This window comes from Rhinolophus sinicus, chromosome 3 (assembly GCF_057876585.1).
Source record: "Rhinolophus sinicus isolate RSI-liver-muscle chromosome 3, RSI-T2T, whole genome shotgun sequence".
Lineage (NCBI taxonomy): Eukaryota > Metazoa > Chordata > Mammalia > Chiroptera > Rhinolophidae > Rhinolophus > Rhinolophus sinicus.
The window spans coordinates 140,502,514-140,528,745 of record NC_142503.1 but is presented as its reverse complement, the minus strand read 5'-3'; the positions used below and the strand labels follow the sequence as shown (position 1 = coordinate 140,528,745).

At 33.0% G+C, this 26,232-nt stretch overlaps 1 protein-coding gene across 3 annotated transcripts in view; it reads right to left on the bottom strand.

Annotated features, from left to right (window-relative positions):
• Nucleotides 1-1,748: 1,748 nt before the first annotated feature.
• CTDSPL2 (CTD small phosphatase like 2) overlaps nt 1,749-26,232 on the bottom strand; it is an 88,166-nt gene continuing 63,682 nt past the window's right edge. For 2 of the 3 annotated variants that reach the window (XM_019725320.3, XM_074327825.2), the window contains exons 6-13: nt 24,371-24,449; nt 23,963-24,074; nt 21,788-21,874; nt 11,889-11,951; nt 11,705-11,784; nt 8,578-8,704; nt 7,268-7,363; nt 4,692-6,595 (exon numbers count right to left, since the gene is read on the bottom strand). In XM_019725320.3, coding sequence (XP_019580879.1) covers nt 6,530-6,595; nt 7,268-7,363; nt 8,578-8,704; nt 11,705-11,784; nt 11,889-11,951; nt 21,788-21,874; nt 23,963-24,074; nt 24,371-24,449 — 710 coding nt within the window. In that variant the 3' untranslated portion in view covers nt 4,692-6,529. Of the gene's footprint in view, nt 6,596-7,267; nt 7,364-8,577; nt 8,705-11,704; nt 11,785-11,888; nt 11,952-21,787; nt 21,875-23,962; nt 24,075-24,370; nt 24,450-26,232 lie in introns of all 3 variants that reach the window. The other variant, XM_019725319.3, reaches the window with a different exon arrangement.

The window sequence follows — 26,232 nt, the reverse complement described above, 5'->3', positions numbered from 1 at the left end:
TGGTAGCCACTAAAGCTCTAGATCATTTGGTTGATCCATTACTAAGAGACTTTTAACTTGGTAAATCATGAGCTTGCTACTACTTACTGGACTTCTCAAGCCATTCAATACTCGTCAATTTATTCACCCATTTCTTCCTTAATCCTCAGCATATTTTCGTCAAAACATGGTAGCAGTCATAGGGGACATCTCCATTATCCCTTGTCTTCATTTGAATACACCCTACTGCTCATGTCTTTCCTGAACTCTCCCTAACATCTGTGGTCATACTGATTCTACTGCCCATTCCTGCCCCCCTCTAGCTTTAAACATCTCCCAAAACCCTGTGTCTTTCACATGCACTCACGAGAACTAGTTGCTTTAACATTTCCATTCTGGTAGTCATTTGTATATTGCTTTACACTTTTTTCATCTTTGTAATTCTGAAAGGTAGGTCTTGCTTCAACATTTTACAGATGAACAGGCTCAACTGCTTTGTGCAGTAAGTGGATGAGTTACGGCCTTGAATGCAGGTCTGCAGGCTCTCAACTTTATGCTTTTAACCGTACTCCCCAGTCAACTATTTGTCTGAAATCCAGTCATTTCTAAAGGCCTGCTGCAGTGACTCTCAAACCTGCCTGCATTAAAACTCCTTTGGAGCTTAGGGAAAATAGTTTTATAGTCTCATCACAGCCAGGGGCTGAGGGGTGGGGGGAATGATGAGATGGTCAAATGTTCAAGTCTTTCAGTTGTATGAGGATCTAATGTCCTGGGGTCTTAATGTGTAGCATAGTTAACAATACTGTACTGTATACTTGAAAGTTGCTACTAGAGATATAAAATGTTCTCACCATAACAAAAAATGGTAATTACATGAGGCCAAGGATGTGTTAAGCTTATTGTGATAAACATTTCACAATATATCCGTACATCAAATCATCACATTGTATACCTTAAACTTACACAATGTTATGTCAATTTTACTCAATAAAGCTGGAGAAAAAGTCATCACAGACTGGAGGTGAGACCAGTGTTATTTTGTATTTAATTGTTTCATTACATCAAGTATTAATTTCTCAATTTAGCTCACCATAATCTAGTTTTGTTGCCATCTTATCTCTACTTTTTAAAACTAACCCCTCTATATCCAGAGGTTTTAGTCAAATGTTTTATTTCACTTCTACACACACTAGTTCCAGAAATCAAGAATGTTATTCCCCCTAAAATCATTCATTCCACTTAATTAAGAGACCTAGATTCTAATTCCACCTGTGATTTTGGGAAGACACTTTTCTAGAACATTTCCTTATCTGTAACATACAGAGGCATGCTTAGAAGTTGGGATTTCTTTCTAGTTTAAAGAAGTTAGATGGTTAAACCCTAGGGCCTAGTTTGTACCACAGGCTTATAACCTGAGTTGTTATATTCCTTTATAAGAACACTTTGTTGGCTAAATTGATTTATGAACTTTAGAAAGCTTTGTATTTATATACAAACATGCTTCTACAAGAATGCCAAGGCCTTGGGAAGTAGCATGTTGTAGTGATACCTGAATTTAAGTTTCCCGGAATAGCTGTGAGGTCTTGGGTCACAGCCCTCTCTGAGCCTGTTTCTTTCTCTGTAACTTGCTCTATGTTCCTTACAGGTCTGTTCTGAAGATTATCTAAAGAGAAAGTAATGTGAAAAAATTTGTGTACTTGTAAACAGAGTACTTATTTGTTAGACATTACATTGTTTCTAATGGCTGATAAAATATCATCAAAGAAAAGTGCTTCCATAAAAATTTTATTTATCCTCACAACAACCCTGTGAGGTAGGGTGATCAGGGCATTTGAAGATGAGAAAACTAAATCTACATTACTTGTTCATGGCTATACTGCATAGTAAATATGTAGAAATTAAATTGAGATTTTTAAATGTCCATGACTTCATATTGATTCATATGGAAAAAGGCAGAGAGAATATTAACTCCCCCCTACCTTAACGCCAAAAGGACACTGCCTTGAAAAATCCCATTTCAAAAGATGAAAGTAGTATTTCATTGCTTATTTCTACAAAGATTTATAAAATAAAAAAATAGTGAAATATTTTACAGTTAATATATATAATGGTCTCATTCAGGGATATGTCCTTCAGCTGTGAATATAATCAACTATTCCAAGTGCTAGAAATGCAAACTCTTAAAAGTATGAAAGAAATAATGAGCAGTAGCCTCAATCTTCTTTATTATTCCTCCATGTATCTTGAATAAGTTCTGTAAAATCTGGTCCCAGTTTAAAAAAAGAAAACTCTACCACAAAGAGATGTCTAGTAAACTTATTTTGTTGCCTACTCTCAAACCACTGTCACATTTAAAACAGTGATTTCCTGAACTTGGCTATTAGAATCAGTTGGAGAGAGCTTTTAAAAAACAAACTCTTAGGTCTCACTCTAGACCCAATGAGAGAATTTTGCAGGGGCTAGGCCTCAGAAATCTGTATTTGAAAAGCTCAGAGTAATTCTAATGAACAGCCAGGTTTGGGAAGCACTATTTTAAAATACTAATATCAAAACCATAAAGTAAATAAGTATAAACTTGTTGCTCTCTTATCCCCCTTTTAAAAATTTCTCAAAACACATATCCCCTAGAATTCTTGCCTTTGGGCAAGTAATTTCAATTCAAGATACAGAGAAACATTTTATAAAAATGTATCCTAGAGAGTGAGACTTGGATTCCAATAATTTAAGTAGCATTTAAATATAAGATACTGAATTTTGTGGTTCTTATTCTGAACATTTAAAATGTATTTTATACAGGTTCCTAGCAGGCTTTCAACTCGGGAAGACATGAAAAGTAAAAGCACATCAGCACTGAAAAAATTCTATACTCAAATATAGGTCATGAGAGGAATAAGAAAGTGAATGAATGACAACCTAAGGCCTTTTGGCCCATACATTTTTGTTCCCAGTCCACTCTTCCCCTATAAGGGGAAATAAAATAAACATTCTTTCCTAGTTGCTTGGCATAGTTATTCGGTGGGTAACTATTAACTAAGTTAATTTTAGATACACAAGATTAAAAGATATAACAAATAAATACCTAGGAAGACAAAGAAATCAGGTAAGAAAACCTTAACTAGCTAATGATGTGTTATATAACACCATCTTGTTAGTACAATTAAATGAAGGCTTCAGTGTCCTTTACGTTACAGCTTTATGTGATTGACACAAGACGCGGAAGAGATCTGGTCCTTATGAAGAATTCTGTGCTCGCTGTAAAGATTTGTAGGAATAATGAAATGCTTTCTTCATTGATGAGATGAAGTCTCTTGTTTTACAGGTAAGTTGACTGAACAAAACAATGAAAAACGAACTTCTTTAGAAGGCTGAATGAAAGTAATATCTAGCTGAAAAAGTCATTGGCCAAAGAGAACTTTTAAAAAAACCATTCTATGTTTAACCCTAAAAAACAAAAAACAAACAAACCAGAAAAATATTTTTTAAAAAATGTACATACATTTTCACTGACAGTTATAAGAAAATAGCCATTTATAGAAGTTAAAATGCTTTCAACAAATTACCCCAAAATTTTGGGAAACAAGATAAAGCCATCGGGTAAATAAATATACATACTAGCCAATATAAAACAATTTCTAGTTTCAAATTGTTATCAATTCTTTTAAGACCCAAGGAGAAATTTGGTGATATAAATCTGATTAGGGCTACATATATTACATGTAATTAAAAAACACAACTGATTAAAACATCCTAACAATAATACAAATATTTAAAAGAATGTCTTAAAAGTCAGACACTTATCACTGGAAATACCACAATTATGTACTTCAGAGTTGTAATGTGTATATAGGTCACTTTTGCTGTGTCTTATCGGGTATCCAGCTCTCCTGCATTTACTACAGTCAGTTTTTAAGAGTTCATGTTTCCTGCGTGATCTGAAGGGGCTGGGCACATCTCAGTTCATAAAATATACACCTCCGCTTAACTAAATGGAAGTGTCTAAGACAACATCTACAGAGAAAGAAAGGGTAATGAGAAGATAAATATTACATTAAAGTGGAAGAAAATTGGATAGCTGTCTCTTTATAAATTTTAAATTTTGCATTAAATTTAAAATGACAAGTCAATTAATGAAGAAAAATAAATTGGTCTCAAGAAATTTTCTCAGGCCATACAAAATTTCCCTTAGTTTACTTCTTTACAGAATTTTGTTATGCTTGATTCATTTGTCAGTTGACTTTAGGGAAGTCTCCCTAGCATAGGACTGAAAATGGCTTTACAACTAAATGAAAGATGATTAAAAGTTGGTGTTTATTTAAAGTGCCCACAGGCACAATGGTAAGGTGTTTACATTTCCCTTTAAGTTATGGGAAAGCCCTTTGAGACTGTATTTACTTAATCAGAAAAGCTTTCAGCAATTCCAATGCATACTGAAAGTTTAGATCTTGTATAGGTTTTGGGTTTTGCTGTTTGAGCATAAAAAGGGAGCAAGGAGAAGTGTAACTAGGTTCACAATTTTGAGCAAGAGCATATGTAAAGGTAACGTATGTACATTTTATTTCAAGAAAGACAGAAGACAAACAGCATAAAGATGCCCAGATGCCCTAAAGATAAATACATTTCGAAGATTCTCATTAAAATGAGTCTGTAGTATTTTTTCCTGCAAGCAAAATACCTTTCTTTAAATTAAAACAAAAACAAAAAAACCAGTATTCTGAATTGCAAATGCTTCTGCTTTTTTTTTTTTTTTTTTGCAGAAAACCTGCCATGATTATTTTTTTAATGAATAAGGATTTTCCACAAAACAGGCTTGCTCTACATGCTAGATTTTTAAACAGTTCAGTGACACAATATGCTAACTACATACACAACAGATAATATAGTAAGAAAACACTCAACCTGATGAAAAGTTAAAATCTTCATTAATACACTGAAAATTGACATAACTCATGCCTTTAAAATCAAAAATACAAAAATTAAATGTTTTCCTAAAAAGATTTCCTTATTTTAAGGATTCATTTGAAAATGAAGCTGCATGTAATTTGTACAATAAGTTGTACAAGTAAACAGGTAATATACATAAAAAATTAAGTGACATACTCCTCAATTATCAGTTGTCCACCTTTAATTTCCAATACTGTACTTTCTTAACAAGCATACAAAATATCAAACTTCTCTTTAGAAAAAGTGCCGTTCTTTGACATCCTTTACACAAAAACAGTCTGAGCCTGTGGCATGTTAATGCAGTCGAGAGGCAAAGCATACTAACTTTTACAAATTCTACCTTCCATAAAAAGCCTCCCGAAAAGGAGATTACACACCACTATAAAAATATCAACCTCTTGTGGTAGCTGCATTAGAGAACCAAGGCTTGAAGACTATTTTCATATAGCATAGAAAACCACTATGAGAGCATATTAACTGCATTGGTGGCTTGGGAGTTTACTGTGCCACAGGATTATGCATAGCTACTGTAAGGTACCAAGACTGTTACACAGAGCTTTAAGTTGATTGTAACTGAGAGCATAACAGAGGTACTACCAGCCCATGCAAAATAACTAAAAATACTGAGTCACTGTGCTGAATACTTCATTCCTGGAGGAAACCAAAGGCAGCAGTAACCAGATCAAGCCCAACAGGTGACTAAACTCATTCTCCTCAAAGATTGGTAAGCACAGTGAAGTCTGAGGTATACCTTTATCCATTAAATCTGTGTGCCATTGCAAGATATTACCATTTGGGAACACATGCCATCACAATGGTTTAAATCTTTTGAATATTAGTCATTCATATATTCTTATCTACCCAGTCTCTTGATTTTTGAAAAGATTTCACCTACAGTAGAATATTACAGAAACAAAATATAAATGCATGGCTTTCTAAATGCAACTTACATGGACTAAAAGTAGAGAATATTTTTAAACAAATATACAATATGCAGGCAGACAAAGCAGGAAAACGGCCATTCAAATGTATAATAAAAAACTAAAAATTGACTATTTCCAGAAAACTATGAAGCGCCTCAACTAAAAGGAATGCATAATGAAATTCTAATCTAATACAGGTCAAAAATGTAAAAAGGTTATAAACCTTAACAGGAAAAATAAAACAACTTTTACTGGCCATTCCTGTTGAAATGAGAATCTTAAAGTAACAGAAAAGTGGCTACAAACCCACTTAGAGCACCAAACAGAGAGAAAATAAAAGTCCATTTTCATCTCTGTTATTATCATAAAATCCTGTGTGACTACAGGTCAAACTGCTGGTGGCAGAAACAGAATTCTTTATAAACTGCAGATGTCCTGTACATAAAAAAATTTCACTGGAGTTGCACTAGTTCTAAAGACTCTTCTGTTTTAGCCTACCTACTGTATGTATTCAATCTGAGATAAAGTCTCTTTCTGTAACCCTTGATTATTATTGGGCACCAAAGATAAGAAAAGCAAGACGGGGTACAAAAATGCAAAATTTCAACAGTAATGGCAATGTTTTGTCTTAGTCCAAAAGGGTCCTGCATTCTCTCCCCCTTCAGTGATTTGACAAGTCTTTGTACTTAATCTGGGGGCAGCAAATCATGCAAGCGAAATCTGTCTCTGATGTGAGGTCGAACATCTTCATTCTGTGTGGAGAAAAAGACATTGTAAAGGCCACGTGATTTCAAAGATATGATCCTCAGACCATTATGAACATTGCAGAAAAATGCATCACTTTTTATTTTACAACTTGTATTAGTTTGTTTGCCAAACATAAATGTGCTACACAGAAGCCGTTAACTTAAATTTAGATTAAAAAAAAAAATTGTCATTAAAGTTTTAATTTTGTAAGAATAATTACCCAGTAAGAGGTCAAACCAAAAGTTAGGTAAAAGCGTTAAGCCACTGAATTCTACTTTATACATTAGTTTTAAAATTAATCCACTGATATAGGAAACAGTTACCAGAATAAAGTTTCAGTAGCATAAGCAATAATTTTAGACCTGAACTATAAAAGTAAAATGAAATCAATTTAACACAACTAGTTAGTGACTTGCAAGAGGAAGGCCAGTGAAATAAAAAATTCAGTCTATAAATTTTTAAATTCTGTTAAGTATTTTAATATAATCTGTAAGGTTTGGAAATGCTTATAATCCTTTTCAATCTTTGCCCTAATCTCCCACCACGTTGACTTTAAAAAGTCAGTATACATAAAGTAAAGCATAAAAAGTCAGTATACATAAAGTAAAGCAATTTAAAAGATTTATTTCAATAAAGTTGAGGCAATAAAAACAAAAAGATAAATAAGATATACTTACCAGTTCTACAAGCTTCTCCAGAAATGGAATCAATTTTAGGAGTTCATTGTCATTTTTATCCATAAACCAGCTTTCTATAGGGATTCCATTAGACAGCTAAAATGATAAATAAGTCATTAAATCTTTTTTTTTTGGCCTACAGTTTGCCTACTTTGGAAAACCTTAATAAAGAAATCGAAGCCTAACTGGGGTTTCAAACGTAATTTCTTCTTAGTGTATATAAAACTAAACAAGAAAGATCGATTAAAACAAGTTTTGCATTAACATAACTAAAAAAATTATTCATTCAAAAAATAGTGACTATTAGTCAGTGCTAGGCATTGTGAATGAAGGGGTATTGTCAACAGATTGGCAACACAGAGACCAGTATCAGAAAGCATATACTTTTACACAAGGGACTGTCCCATTCATTCTTGTATTCTCAACAAATAGCAAGACAATCTGAAACAGTAGGAACATAACAAATTGACTCAATGCTATTTCACTGAAGAGTCTAAAAACAAGAATGCAAATTGTATTTTTTATAGTAAATAATCTCTAGTATAAAATATCTTTAAACATTTACATAGAACATAGTGTTTGAAATGGAGGGCACTGAAATGATTTGATCTAGGAACTAAGAAGAAATACTTAACATAATTAAAAATGCAAGCAAGTAAAAGTAGTGACCTAAGTTGAACATATTTCAATACTATATGCAGTCCCCCCCCCTTTTTATTATGGACATTTTGAAATACAGAAGGGCAAACCTAATTTCATCTACACCCAACCCAATTTCCACTATCCCCATTCTGCACCAATTTATTGTGAAGGAAATCCCAGACATATCGCATGAACATGTTCATAATGTAAAATGTATCTTGCAAGGATGGCTCATCTCTAGTCAAAGTTCTATTTCAAAGAATCATTGACAAAGGGTACAAATATATTCACAAAACAGTCTAATATTGAAGAATGTGAAATCAAACAGACAAGAACATGGGTAAGTTATTTGTAATTCTTACATATGTTTACAATTAAATTACTGATTTAACAGTAAGTACTGATAAGAATGCTATTAAATGATGTATGTCTATCTTATAGTCCCTTCTTATTCTGATTTACTACTCAGATTTTCCTTTATTTATGTTGTAGTTCATTTAAAAGAAACTTTTCCACAAGGAATATACAAATTTGGCATTTCTAATTTTAAAGATGACACTAAATGGAAATTACACCAGTAAAAATTCTGTTCTCCCATCATATTGTGTTTGGCAGCATTTGTCCTTATTGTGTTTTTCTTCCACTCTGTTTAGCCACCCTCTTCCTACCTGATATGCAAAGGCTTGTGGTGAGTTGTCAATTATTATAGTTTTTGAAAGATCTCTTCCAAGGATATTTAAGTCCTTTATATAGTTTCCTTGTACACAAACACAATGTTCACGAAAAAGTCGGTGCCTAAACATAAAAATAAAAACAAATTAAAAAAAAAAGAGCTCTAAAAAGTACAACATATACTAAAACATATGTACATACACATACCACAGGCTTTAGAGGTTAACCCTTATTAGTCTTGTCTCACAAAAGAAATTAAAATACAAACATGGGCCTAAGCTTTGGGCTAAAGTTTTACTATTAAAATTCTTAGCAATTATTGAAACCTTACAACCAAATATTACCATGCCTTAAAGAACTCTGGTTTATCCCAAAATATTATATCAAATTATAAAGAGGGATTAAAAACTCTGTAAATTGTTTTTGTAATTTATTTACCCAGGAAAGCTCAGTTCAGATGCAGCATCTGGTTGTCAGCGAGGTCCTGCTTTTTAACCAATTTTCCAGATGGTTGACTGAGGCACAAGGAGGTCAAGTGACTTGCCCAAGGTCACACAGTAAGTCAGTGGTTAGCCCCGCATTGGAACCCAGGATCGTCCTGGCTCCCAGTCCTTTGCTCTAACCAGAAGACCACACAGCCTCCCTATCCCTGTACATGCCAGAATAGAAAATATAAGAAGGAATGTTTCTGTGTCGGCATTTAAAAAATGTTTTTAGTTTCCCTTACAGTTTCTGAGAAAAGGGGTGGAGGCCAAAACATTCCATCATTTCAACTTTTCCCAAACGCCCATCTTTCTTTTAATATAGTGTCTCTCTCTCTGTGTGTGTGTGTGTGTGTGTGTGTGTGTGCGCGCACTTGAAAAAACAAGGACTGAAATGATGAATTCAGATTTAAGTATAACCAGTGTAAACTGATATTTCGCCATTGATAAGATAGTAAAGTGAAAAAGTCTGTATCATTTAAAAAAGCTATTAAAGGTTTTATAATACATACTGTAATAATTATATAATCTTCATTTAGCACTCAAAAATATTAGTCTCTGAATATTACTAGTAATTGATACAGATCACCTCGAAATACTCCATTTGTATACATTAATAATTTGGTAGTTTGGCTTCCTTGTGTCTTAATCCCACTAAATTTTCAGGAGCTAGGGCCTACTCATACCTGTATTTTTAATCATGCAATTTCAAGAAAGGGACATTTTCTACCAACAAAATCTGTCATAGTTCTATCAACAATAACAAAACCCCAATAAAACTCAACCTTAAAAATATCAGTGCCAGTAGTGATGGCAAAGAGTGAGAATTTCACAAGCAGACAAAATGTAGTTTAAACAGTTCTTTCCTCCTTATTATAATGGATACTTTTAATTAGTTAAATGATTATCTACCTCTGAAAAGTTTAAAGACAGTCCTACTTTGAAATAAGGTCCTGGTTGGGCCTAAACAAGATTCTCTACTTTATGGCTTAAACATTTAAATATGAGGAAATTGGATGTACATGCAAGGCACTATTGATGCTTCTTCCCCAATAGCAAAATCACCCGTGACCAGAGACAACTAAATATATATGGGGGCACCAACAGTTACTTTCATTAGATTATACTAAAACCTCTCCAGTTATTCAGAAATCTGAGGGTCAGTAGCATGTATTTGCAGTTTTAGAAAGAGACTACTTTTACTAGTCATCAAATTTGCATTTGGACTCATGGGATTCCGAGATCATAGTAATTTCTGAGTCTACCTTGTCACCACCACAGAAGAATTCCCTACAACACTAATAAATTCAATATATTGTTCAAGAAGTTTTTCCTGTTTTTTTTCCAAAAAGTAATAAAACAAATTTAAACTCCCAAATATGTAGATTTTAGAAAACTAGTTTAAAAGAGGGATATTAATTTGTAGTAATATAATTGTGTGACTACAATTTGTCCTCCAGTAAAATGAAAGCTCCAAGGGAAGGGCTTGTGTTGCTCACCACTGTTCCCTGGAATATTGGAAGTACTGAATAAAAATCCTCAGAATGAATGAAGTGATCAAAGCAAAAATCACGTGTATACTTCTGTTCAAGTTAGGCAAAATGGTAATAAGTTATACTTTTATGAATAGAAAATACATTTTCTATTTTGCATGTGTGAAATTTGCTTATATGAAAGATAAAATGGAAACTAATGACAAAGTCAAATTTTAATCCTTTAGATTTAAAAAAAAATCATAGTTCTATTTATAAGAAAGAAAACCTCCTAAACATGGACATTAGGAAAAGCCTTTCAGCATAGTTGCAATGACTCAATAATAAAGGTACTATCAACAGTAGCAATTGAGCTTATGATTTTTCACTAGGATAATATGGGAGAAAGTATTCAAGAAAATGAATACTCAGCTATGACAGCTGTAATAAGCCTCTTGTGGCATCTCTCTCAGCTCTTGGTCAAAAACTCAAAGATTAACTCCTACATCTTACAGAACGCAGCAAGATTGCTGCAGTGTTACTACCTCAGTTGGACTAATTTTCAAACTGTTTTAAAATTACCCAAGGCACTCCCCACTTAACCAGGAACACACCCCATCTGCTGGCTCAGGACACACACAAGAACTGAGACCAGATCAGGATAACCTGAGTGACTAAGCCAATTGCAATTTCCAGTTAGATTCATGTAATATTTTCTTTCAATGGAAGATAAATTTGCTCTTGAAAAAAGCAAGTTTTATTTGATCCTTTCTGTTAAAAATTAACTTTATTTCTCTATGCCATTAAAAAGGTGACATAACATGCATTATCTCAGATACATAAAGGAAGTGAGAACATCATGCACACAGTGAAAAATTCCACATACCCCACTCTCCCCCCAATCCCAAAAAAGGTGAGGATACAGCTGTTAACAATAAATAAATACGTTTGATCTTTGTATCCATTTAAGAACGTCTGTCTGGAGTTATATCCTTAAGAACTCTTTTTAAAGAGTTTTGGGGCTTAAAAAGTTCATTTATTTTCACCATTCAACCCAAGAAATCTCTATATATGCCGCCCACTGAAAAAGGACATGAAAATTACTATAATCATCGTAATTTCACAGATCAGTGTGACAGACATTTCCACTATTTCTTAATTGAATTTACCTGACCAGTTGCTTTTTAGGGTCTAGTATGTTCAGTAACTTGTCTGCATACACCTTCTTAGAAGCAGTAAAAAGAATGATCTACAAATTCAGGGGAAAAGAAGTAATCATTATAAATTATCTAAATATGGGTACTACGTTGAATAAAATAAAAATACTTATGTAATTAGCTTATGCATGTTTACCTCGTACATCTGAGACATTCGTTCCAGGAATTCCCTGAAGAATGGCCTTAATCTCACATAAACCTGAAGAAATACAAAGATAGGCTTCAGCAAATAAACATATAAAATAGAAACTATTTATAAGGTATGTTGTGTCCTAACTCTGGATATGTTAGCAAGTTCATATTTTAAAAAAATAAAAAAGTTTCCTAAGTACCACTCAACCAGATATATTTCACATACCAAAAATCACCTAAAACAACCTTTTGGTAGGCTAATAATAATCATTGGTGATAATTTCACTTTTTAATAGTTAAATAGCAGCGTACAATAGTATTTCATGGAATATAATTTTAATAAACATTTAAACTAAAAATATGAGGTTTCCCTCTGAGAGTTTGATCCACCAATCAGCTCCATCTTCCAGCCAGGTAGCATCCATCCAATTATTAGGCAAGCTGTGTGTCCATCTCTAGCTGACCTGTCTCAATGACCTTCCTCAATAATTACTCAGAATTTCTTCTCAACAATCACCTGCTAAGAATATCTTTATTTTAAATTTCTATTAAGGTAAGCAATGTTCAAGAAAGAGATGTTGGGATTGGTGGGTTTAAACACCTGAAATTTTTCAGAAATCAATCTTCTTGTTCTACATTTATTGATTCAGATGTAGCACTAAATTAGCACTACTGGGCTACTTGAGATAGAAAATACAATAGTGAAACACCAGTTACCCAAAGAACTGCCTTATATACATTATTTTCTTATTTCTGTGTGCCTTCTTGCCTACATTTAATGTAACTCTTATAATATACCTCAATATTCAAAAAGCACAAATATAAGCCATGAGCAACCACTAAAATTGATTTACAAGATTTTGACTCCTTTAAATTATATTCATTTTGTGATAAAATTTTATAAAATTTTGTACTCCACTTAAAGGTGATTATCAACCTCAATTACCATGAACAACAAGTATCTACAGAACACCTATGTATCAGATTCACTGGATCCAGATTAAAAAAATCTGTGATGGCAAGAAATTCAAAATCTAGGCCTCATGGAGTTTAACTGTCATCAGTGCACATCCACATAAAAATGCCCTCATGATAAAAATCTAGTTCTAGGAATGTTTTAGGGCAGAACAGAGGAATCATGCAAAGGATTCTTGGAGGTAGGGACTATGTACTATCAATCTTTGTTATTTCCAAAGCCCAAAGGGCATAAGACGATGCCAAATATATAGTAAGTACTTGATAAAAATCTGTTGTGAAATAGAACTGCCTGAAGTTAAGCAATATAGACAAAATAGAGAGGCAACCCTATATGACTACACAAGGACAACTATTGAATTTCCTTAAGTACTGATTACTTATGGAAGACAAATTTCAAACAATTATTAATATGCTAATAATATCACTCTAACCCCACCTACAGGCTAGAATGATAAAAGTATATTTGTTTTTAGTTCTATTAGACATTTTATCTCAATTTCTTGACTAGTCAAAAACAAAGTAAGATACCTATCCCTACCCCTAGCAAATAAAAACAACAAAATCCTCAGTATTCAATCACTATCTTTAAGGATGAGGTACAAAAAAATTTAACGAGTTGCTAATTAATTTTAATATTTTCATCCTAAAACATTTGGTATAGTTTGTGGCCTGGGTTGAAAACCACACCTTATTTGTTTGGCAATCCATGTAACTAACAGATTTTAGATATATTACTACCTTTGCTGGCAAAATCATTTTCTATTAACTATGGGTCTTGTCAAAATAGGTTTGTTATGGTTAAGAAAAAAGAAAACAAACCATCAATTCTGCCAATAGTTTTTTCAATTACCTGATCTTGAGGAGGATGATAAACCATGAACTATCAGAGCCTTTTGTTTGTGGCTAAGGTTTATCACTTACGTGCCTTTAATAATAAAAAAATTTCACTTCTGCATATGTATAAACGTTTTCAATATCCCTGTTATCACTTGCTCCATACTGTAAAAGAAGAGAAGCAGGGCCTCAGTAATTTGGGATGTTTCCTCTGAACACTCACACACTTCCATTGTAAAGGAATACTTCTATTTAAACAATATTATCCAAGTATAAAAGTGGAATGCTGTACAAAGGTGTCATTTTCCAACTTCTTATACAGTGAATTTCAGAATAGGTCGACTTCATTATGCATTTGACTATATTTAAATATAAAATACATCTTAAATTTGACATTACTTTAAAAATGTGCTTGTGTACTGGGGATGAAAGGTGGCACTGAAAATGGGAGAATATGTTGCTAGAGTGTTTCCTTACCATGAGAATAGAGTTAATTGTTGATTATAAAAGTTCCTACCCTCAGAACAGTCACCTTTTGAAAAGGAAGGTGTTTCAGGATTAAAAAACTTAAGCAGAAACGGAGGTGGTTAGTGACAAAGGTACAAAGTATCAGTGAAGTGGGGTTGGGTTGGGACCACATGGGGTTCTGCCATGTGCTGCAAAGGCAAAATCTCAAAGAAAAACAGAAAGAGAGACATAGGGCGGGCAGGGTCTAAGTCATTTGGGTGATATATTAAAGCAGAGATATCTAGAAATCAAGAAGCACTAAGTATTGTCCAGTAGGAAACAAAGAACACTTGCAAGGTATGTATAATACAGTGAGATTACAATCACTTATTGTGTTAGGTCACACAGATATATTAATATACAGATGCACACCTAGGCATGCCTCCAAATGCTTCAAAAACTATTCCACAGATGTTTTTAACTTCATTTTCTTCTCCTAAACAACAAAGATTCCTGTTCTGAGCTGCCAATTCCCTATTTTTTACATTCTTTCTCTACTTAATATTTCACCAACCATCCTTCCTCAAACATACAACTCTTCAAAACTATGGAGTCTCTCAAATGTAAGATTAGGCCAAAAGTTTCATTTTAGTATTGTATACATATGTTCCTTCACATATACAGCAATTGTTCTGTCTTCACTACAAATAGTTTTAATCTATCACTAAACCAAATGTATTCTGAAAAGTCAAGTTTTAAAAATAACGCATAATGCTATGAGAATTATCATATAAAAATACAATACACAAAGAAATGTCTTAAATAAGGTTGACTAATACCCAAAGATAGGGATTTATGAACATATGTTCATTATGCAAAACTTTTAAATAAAATCTATTAGAATAATATCTGCTAAATAGTGATAATGGGACTAATCTTGTATCATCTATTATGGACTGATTTTACCAAAATTTAAATTTCATATAGAAGAGTGATAAATATATAACAGAAAATATTACATTAACAGTACATTAACACTACTTGATATGAACAATACCTGACAGCCCATACTTTGGTATTGAGACAATGAGAATGTTTGACAATTGTGTATATAGATAGTCCTAATAGGCCATAAATGGTTAATAGGACTAGATTTAATAATAGTAATTAAAATAGCAATCCAGTTATAAATTCATTATATTTTGTGATAGTCTTATTTAAATTCAGATTCATGCCTAAGCATGTAATGTCAAATTATATACACTGAGTATTCTGACTGCTAGTTTACCAAACCTTTATCCATTATCAGATTAACAGCATGATGATAGAAAAGAGAGAGAGGGCGAGACAGAAAGAGAGAAAGAGAGAGAGAGAGAGAGAGAGAGGAAGGGAGGGAGAGGAAGGGAGGGAGAGGGAGGGAGGGAAGAAGGGAGAGAGAGGGAGGGGGAGGGGGAGAGACAGAGAGAGAGAGAAAGAGAGAGAAAGACACCCAAAGATAGCCGTTTCAATTTGTGGGCAAATGATTAAGGAAAAAAATTTCTTACATGTAAAATCTTTTTTGGAAAAATATTTCTAAATGGTTTTAAGCAGATAATATGACCATAATACATTCAAAAATAAACATCTTTAATCGTTTTCCCATGATATCCTTTGAACTTATTTGCTACACTCTTGTAGGAAAGAAAAATGGTAAATTCAGTGGGACTCACCCACTTAAGAGAAGGGCATCTTTAAATTAAAAAAAAAAAATGATTGGTGAATGTGATCTACTTTATCAGCAGTAAGAATTTAAAGCAGTAGAAAACTAACAACACCGGGGAATGTGAAGAATGAGATGCTACAAATAACTGAAAAATCTTACCATTAGTAGATACCATAAGTGTACAGGCGGCTCTGCCAATTTTTTAACCCTTCTGTACACCTGTTTAAAATGGGTACAACAGCACCTACCTCATAGGTTGTGAGGTTTAAATAAGTTAATGCATTTAAGTACCTAGAACAGTGCCTGGCACATTGAGCCTACAAATAGCTATTACTACTATCCAGTGTATTATTTAAAACTAATCAGTTATAAGGGAAATATGACAGTTATAAGGGGAACATGAGTATGGAACGAGTATGATTCTATGGGGCAGAACTGGGCAACCTTTATTTAACTCAAAGAGCAAGTCCCATGGCCTCAAACTATGGGACAGTAGGAAAGGGACAGTAATAATGAATTGCATTAGTTGATAGGTCAACAATTGTACATAACATTTTCTTAACACCAATATCAGAGCATATAGACAAAACCCCCAACCTTCTCCATAGAAGGAGGGTTGCTCAGGTAGGCCCTCGGAGGCCTCAACTTCATAGCCTATTGGGTGATTTTACAGTCATCTCTTTGTAGGTGGATCAATCTGGGAATGAATAGGTAAATACTAAAGCATCAGAACCAATAAAAAACAAAAATCTCCAAACTAAAGGCTTCTGCAAAACTTTACACTGTATTAAGTAGAAATAAATTTAAAAAATAATTGTCTTACACAGTCCAAGTGGGATAAAGTGAAGCTTAATGTATTCATATAAATGGTATATTAAGAGTAGCTATGAAGAATAATTTTCAAGTAAAAATTAGCCACTTATGTATTATTTTAAATTGAAATGTATACATATACTTGTGTATATAAACAAACTATTGATGTGTTTATATTCAATTTTAGTCATTTTAAAAGCAATAAAAGGCCATTTTAGTGAATTACAAATATTGCCTATAAAAACTCTGAAGTCTCCAATTTAACACGCTTAGTAACCAAGTGTCACCTTTCCTAAATTTGCAGAACATTGTCAGGTGTTGAACAAGAACTTTCCATGTACTTTCAATAAACTGCTTCTAATTTTAAGATACATTTACAAAGAATGCAAAGAATTCCCCATGAAATACATTTTCTTGTCTTTGAGAAGTAGACAATTATAGGTTTCAGCTATATCGTTCCTTTTGTAACCTAAAAATAATAATGATGAAAAATGAATGCCAATGACTGACTATACTTATTAATAAGGATAGAAAAAGTTACTTTAAAATTATTTTTAATATTAACCCACAATTGTCAAAATATTGTTCCCTGACCACCTGAAATAGCACTCCTCAATACTAAGTGTCCACAACCTCAAATGTTTTATTTACGACACAAATATACATACTACTTTTGTACAAAATTATGCTTTATGAAGGTAAAAACAAAATGCCTCTTGGTTAATTATCAATTTAAGTCAGAGCCTGAGAGAAAGAAAAGCTTGATTAGGAATTTAATATAAAACTCTCCATTTAAACGACAGCTTTTTTCTTCATGAAGCAAAAACGCTGCCTTTTCTAGGAAAGACTATAGAGGAGATAAGAAGCCACTGACCCTCTACTTCTCTTGTTCTGTTGTATAAAATATTTGAGATCCTTAAGAAAATTACCCTAGGATGTAGGTTTCCAAGAAAATAAACTATAATAACTGGGAAGAGAGGCTGAGCTTTGCTAAACATGGGTTTCCCACCCAGTTTTCCCCCCAACTTTTCCCATAAAAGCAACCTCTACTAGTAAAGCAAAGCATCCTTTAGCAAGTCGCTCCCTACAGGCTCCTATCTCTCCTTGAGTGCTTACCACAATCTGATTTCTGGACAGCTGACCCAAAGCTTGTTGATTTTACTGATCTTCAGAAAGCCACTGACTGGCTAAAGTCTTAAAGGTGAACAGAGTCAAAAATCAGATGCCCCTGCCATACTTTACAGAATGAGGAGTTGGACAACACAGTTACGTTTGGCTGCACTGTGGTGAAACATATGAGGCATCTTCTTTTTGTCTTCAATTAGCCACGTTTGGGCTGAGTAGCTCTATTACATCTTCAAAAAACTGAGCTCCAGTTCTTGATGGAGACAGAGGAAGGTCATTGAGGAGGTTGTTCAGCTCAAGAGCTAAGTGAAAAATCTGTCTTTTGATTCAGTCCTGCTTGTGGATAGAAGTCATCTTCTGGATGGAAGAGGGAGTGAGATGACCTAGAGTCTTGAATTGGTGGATCTGCAGGAACAGAAACTAAATACAGTGGAGACCTCTTAACCGAGTAACACCACGAGATGGATTTCCTGATAATGCGTCAATATACGCTAAATACAAAGATTAAACACGTGCATGACAACTGATTATGCACTTGTTTTTCCAGATGTCAAATGCATTTATAACATTCTACGAATAACGACATTTTCCCAGTAACTAACTATAAATCAATTTATGGGAAAAAATACCAATTTAAGGGGGAGGGAAGACCTATTCAAACAAAAATCAAAACACTTTACCTTTGTGAGTGCCATACCCTCACTTTAAAAACTCGGTTCTTCTTTCCAATTACTTTTTCCTCCATATACACAAACTACAATCTGTCTATTCATATAGTGTCAGTAGTAACATACATCAAATTTTGAGTTGGATTTTTCAGGTATTTTTTTAATCCCCTAGAAATGGAATTCAAATACACTCAAGGTACTAAATTGAGGCTTGAATAATCTACCTGCTCGTAAATTCTAAGACTCGCATTAACTACGCTGAGTCCTACTTATTAATCAAGAGTATAAATCATGAAGTCAGGCAATCTTTAAATATGAGTAATGGCCACCTTAAATTTCCCTCAAACTCTCATCTAAGAAAACTAAGAGAGCCCACAATCAAATTAGAGTGGATCTAATTTTAAATTTCTCTGTATATTAACAAGAATTTTGACGAACATTTGATTACTTATTTCCTCTTAGAATTTGAATATGTAAATTTACTGTATATACTCTCATAATTATTAGACCAAGGGCCAGAGAACTACAGCCTGTGGACCACATGCAAATTGTCACTTAATTTTGTAAATAAAGTTTTATTGGTACACAGCAATGCTTATTCAATCATGTACTGTCTATGACTACTTTCATGCTACAATGGCAGAAAAAGCAGTTGTAACAGAGACTGCAAAACCTAAAATATTAACAGATGGCCTTTTATAGGAAAAAGTTTGCCAACCTGATGTAGACGATTATTAAAACATATGTAAGACAATTTACGCTTTACATTGTTTTGAAAGAAAGAGAAATAACAAGCAGAATTAAAACTAGATATAGGTCAACCACAATGAACTTACCAAAAAAGAAAGCAAAAGTAAAGTAAGTCCCAAGAGGACACTATCTGGCTTTGATTCAGATGAAAAATTTTGATCCTATCTTAAAAATATCCTTTTTATTTTTAAGAGTATATACATAAATGCTATGGAACTGATATTCAAGAGTAAATAAATACCATGAACTGTTCATTTAAATATAGTTAATTTTATGTTGTGAATTTCACACCAACAAATTATTTTTAAGAAGAGTATATACAGTATTTTACAGGTTTCTACCTTTAAGTGGGCCACATTACGTCGTAGTGGTTAAATATGTAAGTTACATCTTACCTAATAATGTGGTTTCTCCAAAATCTCTTAGATCATCTCAGACCCTTGTGTATATTTCTTCTTTGCCAGTAGATGGAGACAACACCACTGAAAGTTTAAAAGACATCATTCCCTGTTTAAAGGGAGCTTGCTGGTCTGAAAACTGGAGGAACCCTAACCCAAGATTTCTTCAGTTATTTCAAAAAAGCAAGACAGAATAGCCATGCCAAAACCAGAAATCCAAGGGAATGTACCCAATATTAACTATGGACAGCCTCAAAAATTTACTGAAGAGGAACTAAACTCTGTACATGATATAGTATTAACTAAATCATAATATTAAAATGCAATCATCTCTATAACTTGTAAGTCAAACTTCCTTTTCATTGCTCCTAATTTAGGCTAGATCATTTATTTTTCAGTTTCAGAACGTATACCTCAGAATATGTAAGAAAAAAGAGTTCTTTGAATTCCAAAGAGGTAGATGTAGTACATAAATGATTTTTATAAGTATTTAGTGACATGCACTGCTAGAAGCCTTTTATTCAAAATAAGACAACTATTCAAATGCACATGAAAATAATAAGAACTTGATACAGAAGAGAACTGAAGCAGAAATGGTAGAAGCAGTATGAAAAAATTCAATTTTATGGTCATACTGAAAAAAAATGCTCATGAAGGTGAAGAATGAAACTCTTCTACTTTCTAAGTTTCTTATTTCACTATTAAAAACTACATAAACAGACCAAAACCATCTGCAAGAAATAAATCTGAAAGCGTAAGAAGTCATCTCAAAATAATTATTTTTCAAATAACAGCTTTCCTTTCCAAATTCAAAGCCTGAAAGCCATTGTTTTTAACTGCAATTTTGAAAAAAACAAGGTTATCAAGCTAAAAAGACAGAACTAAAATACTGCTTGCTATTCTACATTTGCCACAGGACTCCTGTCTTTGAAGTGCACTAAACAAGAACAACCTATTTGGCAGAAAATATCTTATTAAGGAGAAGATTTACCTTAAACCGAATAATACTGTTGAAAAAGAATACAAAAACCTTTAAATCCCTTATTTTATGTATATTTTGCTCATCCTCTGATCATACATCAGAATTAAAACCAGTTTACATAAAAGGGAAATGAATATAGTATTCATATATCAACACACCTACAACACCTATCTAGAGTAAACTAGAACTAACAATAATTGCTAAAATAAATCCTTTTGTAACTCATTGCAAGTAGGTAAAGTAGACTCTGAACAACAAACTTCCTAATTTTGAGATTTTTTTGATTCCTAAGAAATAATAACTATCATGTGCCAAGAAAACAATACCCAAATTCTAACTGCCTACTAAGAGCATGTAAACAACCATCAACACCTTTTCATCACCCTCATGGTAGATATTCTGTGGCTTTATTTAGTTAATCCTTGGGTTGGCTTCCTCTTGACAAACTTTTGACCCTTTCCCAATTCTTCAACAACTGGTATATATGAAGGTAATACTAATAAAACAACTGCCACCACAGAAAGCCACTTTCCTTCCAACTTTCAAAGTGTATTCACATATACTAATTCAAATTTTATGATAAGAAAATCTTACACATAAAGTAAAAACTATGGCCAACACACATAAACTGTAATTCACAGTGAAATGTAAATATTTGTATTTTGCACTGTTACCTGTCTATCAACACAGATGAGGGGGAAATGTTTATATCCAAATTTTTTAAGCAAAGCAGTAACTAGAAGAGTATCCTGGAATTCTGTGATTAATATAAAGTAGATCAACCAAACTGGAATCTACAGACCATATTACTACAAAAGGAAATAAAAATGACCAACAAGGAATGAGTTTTCTTTGTATTGATTGGATTTCAGAGGGAAAAAAACACACCAGGTATTAACCTGGCCAAGTTTTTCTCAGGGATCTATGATGTCAGTGCTCCTGCCTCCACCTGCTGGCAAACAGATTATAAAACTAGCAGAGATCACTGGATAAAAAAAGTTCACATCTTTTTGTAACAACTTAATGTTGTTTTATGTAATTATTTAGCATGATGCTACTTGGTGTTAATAGGTCATTAAAACATTCATGAAATCCATTTAAAAAACACATTAAACTTCACACACACAAAAAATTATAAAAGATTTCTTAGTTCGGAATGTTAACTAAAAGGCCAAAAATGAAGTTAAAATTTTTTTTTTTAATTACCTGATAAATGACATCTTGGAAAAGGACTGGAAAAGTAAGTGCTGCATCTTCCAGCTCATTTAGACTACAGTGTACTAGTGTTTCATCCTTAAAATAAAAAACACATATTGAATGAACCAAGATAGAATAAATTTCAAATGATAATTTTATGTATTCAAGACCACCAAAAACATTTATTCAAGCATCCATTCATATATAGACTTTTACATTTATCATATATTACTGAGTGTGGTAATTTGGACAGAATTTTCTAAGTCACTGGTTCTCTGGTGTGGTCCCTGGACCAGCAAGCAGCAGCATCACCTGGGAACTAGTTAGAAATGCAAACTTTCCAGCTCCACTTCCAATAATTCAGAAACTCAGTGGAGGATGAAGAGAGGAGCCAGCACTGTGTTTTAACAAGCCCTTGAGGTGATTCTGATGCATGCTCAACTTTGAGAATCACTGCTGAGTTCTGTAGTTGCTAACTTTCTGTTAAGTAAACCACATATCCAGTGCTTTTTTTTACAATTAGCAAATGGAAGTTCAAACTCTAATTATTTTAAAAATACATATATTCTATTTATATAGCTCCTTATCCTTAAAGCTTTTTATGAAGAATTTCATTTTAAAAACTGGATGTTTTAGTATCTGTTGAGTATTTCACAGATACAAACATTTAACTAAATTAGCAGTCAGTGAAGACTTGTTATGTTTGATTACCAAATCCTGATTTCTCATTAAAAGATTAAGGTGAAGATGATTCAAAGATAGGTGCAAGCATTTATATTTCTCAAATCCTGAATGATTTAAAAAACAGGGCTTCCATTTATAGTGACAATGCTTAAAAAAAAAAAATAAAGCTGCTAATAACAATCCCTCAACTTTTTCTGTGTTTAAGATGAATTAAAATGAAACACAAATGATCATACCTTGTGATTCCACATCTTATTAGCTGGAGTGTTTCTTTTAACCTAAAGTTAAACTCTGGGAAGGCAAAGAGCAAAAAATACTCTAGATATGCCCCATTTTCTTTTAATAATAGCATATCAGACTACACATTTCAAGGAATTCTCTTAGAATCTTGAAAAATATATATTCTTTCCTACATCTGAATAGCTAATTCTACTACTTCTTCATATATAACCTATCTAAATTTTGATCATTCTGCTTTATCCACTTCTATAAAATAACAGCCAATTCTTATCTTCCCTTCTCTACTTGTCTTCACAATGTATTAAGAATTATATAGCCAAACCTCCCAAATCAACTCCTAACATAAAAATCTAGCCAAATCTTTTTCAGTTTCTCCACTAACACATACATCAAATTTAAACTACTCATAATTAATTTCAAAATTATTTTCTTTCTACTTATCTTCTAATAAATACCTTAAATATCTACCACACCTGGATACTTCTCTGATATCTCTGCTTAGGCCAAGGCTATAAGGTATTGAACTCAAAACAGAAGAATGCATGCTAATGCACGCTAAGATTTAAAATAATATGCTTTTCCTGAAGAAAAATTCTTTATGAGAATTAAACCACATCTCCAGTTATAGGGTACCAGCAACAAGGGCTAAATAATAAAATGTTTTCCAAGATTATGTAAAAGATATTTAGTTTTCAAAGCTCTTTTGGTACCCTAAAATATAAATTTTTAAATCATACCAAGAGAGCATATTAAAGGTTTTATTAGCCAGCATTAAGAGATCATGCTTTTGAGAGTCTATTAATAGTCATTAGATAATACACAAAAATAAGAATAGGAAAAGGATTATGGTCTTGCATAAAGTTAATACACTGAGGCCCAGATTATATTTGGTCCTTCAGGGAAACATAATCGTGACCCCCAAAAAGGTGAAATCTAGGCACGAAATGAAATGAGAACTTACTGGGAGGTTTAAAAAAAAAAAATCACAACGGTTTCAGGAATATGGGGGAAAGAATTAATTTCAGTACAAAAATAAAAAGCCTAGTTTATTTTCAAAGGGTACCTATAACTAACCAAGTTGGGGACCCTAGCATTAGGGCTATGCTTAATATAAAAACATTTCAGAACACCTAAGACATGTTTATAGTAAATGTGCAAGACTATTCATGTACTTGTATTCTTTCAGGTATTTGGGGCTAGTATTTTAAAAAAGGAATTTAACTCCTTTATTTTTCCTATGTCTACAAATAATATACTTACCAGGTCTAAAACTAGTGAGAATTCCGGTGTGCTTCTAGTTTTCAATGGAAGAGCAGGTTTCCTATTTAGCTGTTCTTCTGTCAGTGGTGGAACATGTTTGATGAAATAATAGCTATAAATCAAATTTTAAGAAAATTTGAACATTTTTACTTTTTGTAAATATGAGACATATTACTAAATTCAGCCCATCTTTAAATCTTTAATTAAATAATGCACACTTATTCTAGTAAACCAAGCATGTGAAACATGTAAATAAAACTGAAAATATACAAATTAGTATTTTAGTAACTCAGTAAAAGTATTAATACCTACAGGTCACATGCTCTTTGCAATATATTTAGCTATCCCTCCACACATGTACTTTCATTCTGCTCCAAAAGCGACAGAAAACAAAAATAAAAAACTCACGGGTCAAATACTTCCCAGTCTTCTTCATAGGTGGCCTCTGCATGGGCTGATGAATAACCACTATCTGGAGTTACTGGTGCTATTTATAAAGTGAAAAACAAAACATTACTTTGTCACTTAATGCTTCCATGAAGTATGCATTTTACTGCTTTTATATAAGCTCTTCCTGAAGCCCTGTGTTTTAGGTTAAAGATAAGACAGAAATAACTTCTAAACAGTATTTAAAAGCAAATTTATTAACACATAACTCTAACTCCAGATCCAAAGGAAAAAATTACCATTACAGACGAAATGGCAAGCTATATATATCATGGCTAGCAGAACTAAAAGTCCTAACAGCTAAGAGAAAATTTACTACTTATTACTACAAAGAATTCAATTTCTAACTGGATGGTGCTTATATATATAACTGTAAAACTTTCATGGTGCTCTTATAGCAGTAATACTTCACAAAACGCCTTGTACTTACAGGCAGTTAATACATGTGTGCTGACAATAGACCCAAAGCTATTTTTTTTAACCTGAGATCCATGAATAGTCTTTAAGAGGTCCATGAATCCCTTGAAGACTTACAAAAAAAAAAAAATGCTGTAGGTACATGTTTCTAGGAATCACAAGGCTACCCATGATCTTAAATAGTTAAGAAATGATGCTCTGCATAGAAATCATTGCTTTAGAAGACCCAATTATTTTAGTTCTAACGTATAACGTATAACTTAAAATAATCAAGAAGCAATTCTATGTTCCATCACATATATATATATATATATATATATATATATATATATATATATAATCTGTTCTGTTTGAAATAAAATGTATCAATTGATAGAGCTTTAGAAATTATGCTGGGAATTTTCTAAGACAATAATTACAATTTAAACTCAAGGAGAGGACAAAGATAACTTACAAGCTAAACAGGTAATGTCTCAGAGAAAATAATTTAAGGCGGATGCTAGAGACTGAGTCTTTATGTCCCCCAGATCTCACACATTGAAACCTAATCCTCAATATGATGGTATTTGAAGGTGGAGCCTTTGGTGGTCATGAGGTCATTAGGGCATGCGGATGGAGCCCTCATGAAGGGGATTAATGCCCATCAGAGAGCTCATAGCTTCTGCCATGTGAGGACACAGCGAGAAGATAGCTAGCTGTCTGTGACCCAGGAAGCGGGCCGTCACCAGACACTGACACCAGTGACACTTTGACTTAGGTTTCCCAGACTCCTGAACTGTGAGAAATAAATTTTGTTACATGATAGCAGCCCGGAAGGACTAAGACAGTAGAACTCAATAAAAATTGCTGTAATTTTTGTAATAACTGTATGCCAACTAAACAGTTCATTAGCACAAGAAGATAATGAAAAAATATTATCTTCCAACCACTTCTGTTTCAAATTCCTATTAACCTCAGAGAAAGGGAGAAAGGAAGTAATATTTGAGTGCCTTCATGCTAAGCCTTTTCATATTTCATCTCTCTAACCTTCAAAACCCTGAATTATTATTACCATTTAAAAGGTAAGAAAACTGTTTCAGAGAACTTAAACTGTCCAAAGTCACATAGCTAAGTAAATGGTAGAGCCAGTCTCCTTTCTTCTTTTTCTCTTTTGCTACGTTCTTGAAGTTAGGGAAAAGTAATAATTTTGTCGCTCATATTCATCTTTTAAGATCAGCAAAAATTTACTTCTATCCTCTCAAGATCCTCCCAGAGTAACTGCAATGTGCCACTTCGTCATATTCCTCATCTATTATTTTTTAAATTTATTTTTCAATTACAATTGACATACAATATTACATTAGTTTCAGGTGTACAACGCAGTGATTAGACATTTATATACCTTACAAAGTGGTCACCACCAATAA